At 30.4% G+C, this 4,194-nt stretch overlaps 1 protein-coding gene across 1 annotated transcript; it reads right to left on the bottom strand.

Annotated features, from left to right (window-relative positions):
• Positions 1–513: 513 nt before the first annotated feature.
• LOC131634219 (E3 ubiquitin-protein ligase BRE1-like) lies at positions 514–2,504 on the bottom strand. Its single transcript, XM_058904872.1, has 4 exons — positions 2,337–2,504; positions 2,123–2,177; positions 888–1,066; positions 514–810 (listed from the first exon to the last, which is right to left on the bottom strand). Exons 1-4 carry the CDS (start codon positions 2,502–2,504, stop codon positions 514–516), a joined length of 699 nt encoding a protein of 232 aa, XP_058760855.1.
• Positions 2,505–4,194: the final 1,690 nt, after the last annotated feature.

Raw genomic sequence — 4,194 nt, 5'->3', positions numbered from 1 at the left:
ATAAGATTATAGTAATGAAAACTATTTATTTCATTTATGAAGAACTTCACCTTCATTATAATATTATCTATAAGAATTCTATTGTGTAATAGTAAAAAAAATATATAGTGGAATATATATATATATATATATATATATATATATATATATATATATATATATATATATATATATATATATATATATATATATAAGGGTTTCGTACAAATTACAACCTATCGAGTTATAAGAAAAAAATTGGCACAATTAGTGTCAAACAAGATCAAAAACTACAAAATCACTGAAACAAAATCAAACACAGAAAAAAAATCTCAAAGAGCCAACGAGAAGATCCACAAATACACCAAGAAAAATCATGATCTACCCCTAACTAAATGACTACATGGAGACAACTTGAGCCAATAAATAATGATCATAATAATAACAAATTATTAATGGTCATAATAATAACAAAGTAGACTAATTAACCAAATAAAACTTCTTAATACCAACTTATAAGTTAGGGTCATACCTTCAACTAGAAGATGGAATAAACACCCTTCTTAGCCCTCTACATGTAAGCTTTTTTCTACATGTAGGACATTTTTTTTGTCTTGATATTGCTTTTTTAATGCAAATCTTGCAAAAGATATGGCCACACACAGTTGACATTGCCTCAACAAAAGCTTCCATACATATGGGGCAGGTTAAGATAAGATCTTTTGGAGGTTCAGGCTCTTTTGGAGGTTCAACAACTTGAATATTAGGGTCAGATACTTCCTTGTTAGCTTCTTCCTTGTTAGCTTCTGGTGACGTTTTGTCATTTTCAGTCTATAAAATAAAAGTTTAACTCAACAATCTAATCACAAAAAAGAGTAAAAAATTAAATAAGATAACAGTTTTCTTACAACTTCATTGATGATGACTTCCAAATTTATATTACTTTGACCAATTGGTTCAGTTATGTTCTCTGTATAGTTCATAACAGGTGTTGGGATAGTTGGATTCTCTATGTTCTCTGATGGAAGAGTTGAATTTTCCATGTTCTCTCTATAATTTTCAACAGGTGTTGGCATAGGTTGATATTCTGCAAAAATATGAATGAGAATTAAGTTTAAGACTGAGTGGCCTCCTCAAGAAATGAGATAAAAGTTTAATTTCATAAAAAATCCAAGAGAGAGTACAATTGTTTTTGTAATGGAAAATAGGCATAAAAATGCATTCCTATAATCGAAAAAAGACATGCTTAGGATAGGATTGGCATTATTTTTCATCGATTGTAAATAAGTCACAAGGCTCAACCAATTACATTGAAGAATATGCATCTAGGTGAAAATAAAATGAGGGAAGTCTTGGAGGATGTAGAAAAATTGATGAGTGGATAATCCATTAGTGAAGTGGAACATTCGATTTAGCTTGAAAGTGTGGTAATATGATAAATGGATGATGTGAATTGATTACAACATCCTGAATAAAGTCTCCCCTATAGATGTGTATCCCTTTTCGAGCATGGACAGGGTGGTTGACAATGAATTGATTATATCAATTGTTGAGCTTTAAAAATGGTTATTCACCGTTTAATCATATAAGAATATATATCCTTATTATGAGAAAAATTCAACAATGATGATATGTTATTCTTATGTCTTCTTGAAAGGTGGTAATTAATAGACTAATTATGTATAGCTATGGTAAGGCGATAAATATTTCATAATATCACAAAGGGTTAATAGTCATTTGCCCCCCAGCAATAGTAGCGATATTCGGTTTACCCCCCTTTTAAAAAAAAATTTTGGTTTACCCCCCTGTAATATTTGGGTACCCCCTAAATGTGTAAAAACCAGGGAGTAAAATCAAAAAAATATATTTTACAGGGGGATAATTTTCCCTCTTAGGGGGCAAAAGACTTACAATTTTAATATTATAGGGGGGTAAAACAAATTTTTTTTTTAAAAGGGGGGTAAACCGAATATCACTACTATTACAGGGGGCAAATGACTATTAACCCTATCACAAATATAACAACTTATCATTTCTACTTACAAAACAACAATAAAATGATAATCCACATATAAAATTTTAATAAAGTAAAGTTGAACCACAAATGTTATTGTTCACTTTGAAATCTAAAAAAAAAAATCACCCAAATTCAAGTCAATTGCAATTCTTTTACGAGTTCTCCCTGCATTCGCCACGGCCTATGACAAAAAAAAAGATAAAAGAAAATAAAGAACAAGTAATTCTAAGTTTAATAAAAATAATATAAATATAATGATAATTATTTATGTTGTAGTTAAAAAAATAAATCGCGTCAACGAGAATAATATATAAAATGAAAAAAGTTAATGGACATAAACCTGAGCAAAATCTCGAGGTGAACATTCAACAACATCGTCGTCAATTTCCTCGAGATAATTTATGGGAACATATATAGACTCAGAGGCCCCTTCATCGTGCGAAGACTCGTCTAATGCAATGTTGTTCAGATCTAACAATAAATTCCTCTTTCTTTGTCGATTACTCATAGTTGTTTGATACTGAAAATTGAAGAGCGTTGAGTTAGTCATAACAATTCAAAGAAAAAATAATAATAGTTAGCAAGAAATAAGGAGAAGGAGAGAGAAAGAGAATAATTTACAATTAAAACAAGTGTATTTGAATGATGTAGAAACTACATAGATGTCATAAAGCATACAATAAAGTGAAATTAGAGAGAATCTTATATAAAGATAATATTGAGTTCTCAATTCATAAAGATTTAGCGAAATGGAACCGAGAAACAAGTGAAAGGCGAGTTGTATACCTTCGAAAAAAACAACTCTCATAAATTTAATTAGTGAAGATAAGATCGTATACAATAAATAGTTATATATATATATAATACCAAATTTAATATTTTAATAATAAAATAATAAATTTATGTGAAATTACACGTTGTATCTTTATCATTATTCATTAGAAGTATTTTTATCGAAGAATATTTAATATAGTCATTTAAAATTAATTTTTCAGAATATATTTGTACAAGGCTAACAAAATAAACTCGTAAAAACAAACAAAACAAAGTACGGATATATGACATTCTCGCATCGACCCTTTGAGCATGAGGTTATACTCAATGGAGTAGAGGCGTTAACCATGAGGTCTTTAATAGAAGTGACATAAGTCTAACCATAAAGTCAACATATTGATTTCCTCCACATGAAGTGTTGGTGATTTTTAGGATACTGCTCTAATGTAATTATCCTTTGATGTCTTAAATGATGATAGTATATTTGTGGTACAAGTTGGTTAGGGTATTGACAAGGTTTACGTAAAGGGACGAATCTGTGTAGGAAACTGAGTCATCGAAGCCTTTGTATATATTAATGGAGATGCATAAAATTTAATATTTCTTAAAACCTCAATTGAGAAAAAGGGCAAATTTTATTTCAATAATGCAAGCTTTTCGGCAAGTGATCGAGTGGTTCGTAGGTATGGGGATGGGTCACTTTACTTCTAGGATTCGTTTGGTGATGGATCATGTTTTTGAATAAATTAGGATCTTTAGGGTTTCAGCAATTATAAATATGGTCCTCTCTCACTTGTTATAAGTAAGAGTTGCATAAGGTGTAGAATCTTCAAGGATTTTATTTTTGGAGATAAGAAGCCTTTGGGATTAACAAAGGGGTTTGGAAAACACATCTAACACCTTGGGTTTGTGTGATACATATATTAAGAGTTTGAGAGATTAAAAAACACTTAGGTGGAAAATAGGGTTTGTTCTTAGGAACTATGAAGAATATTTTCTTGTAATTCATCTCGAAATATCTTTAACCATTATGAATTATCGTTAACAAGAGAGCTTGTCTCTCCCCTAAAGTAGATAAATTTAATTAAAATTTGTAAACAACTTCCTTGTGTTCTTGCCATTAATATTTTCATTTCAGTTGATCAATTTGGTCGGATACCACTGTGCTTTGTCCCACACATCAAATGTCTTGGTGTTGTTGAACCTTTTAATTTCACAATAACTGGCATCCATTATGGGGAAACGGGGGAGGTAAGTTTATAGGGGAGCACCATGAGTTCCAAATGAGTCGTCAATTTTTTTTTCCGAAGACAATGACTTTGGGTTATTGAAGGTGAAGATGCAATAGATATTTACTAAACAAAGGTGCGTGGAACCATTATAGAGAGATGCATTGATGTCTACAAGCCTAACACATTAAGAGA

Source organism: Vicia villosa, unplaced genomic scaffold, assembly GCF_029867415.1.
Source record: "Vicia villosa cultivar HV-30 ecotype Madison, WI unplaced genomic scaffold, Vvil1.0 ctg.001256F_1_1, whole genome shotgun sequence".
NCBI lineage: Eukaryota > Viridiplantae > Streptophyta > Magnoliopsida > Fabales > Fabaceae > Vicia > Vicia villosa.
The sequence above is the reverse complement of the archived record's forward strand: the minus strand, read 5'-3'. Positions and strand labels throughout refer to the sequence as shown.

Bases quoted from the DNA above. Each gene is read 5' to 3' on its own strand.
- LOC131634219 (XM_058904872.1), bottom strand. From the start codon at position 2,504: ATGAGTAATCGACAAAGAAAGAGGAATTTATTGTTAGATCTGAACAAC. The intron at 2,178-2,336 runs GTTTATGTCCAT...TTTTTGTCATAG, and splicing joins CACCTCGAGATTTTGCTCAG to GCCGTGGCGAATGCAGGGAG. The intron at 1,067-2,122 runs GTGATTTTTTTT...ATATTTTTGCAG, and splicing joins TGCAATTGACTTGAATTTGG to AATATCAACCTATGCCAACA.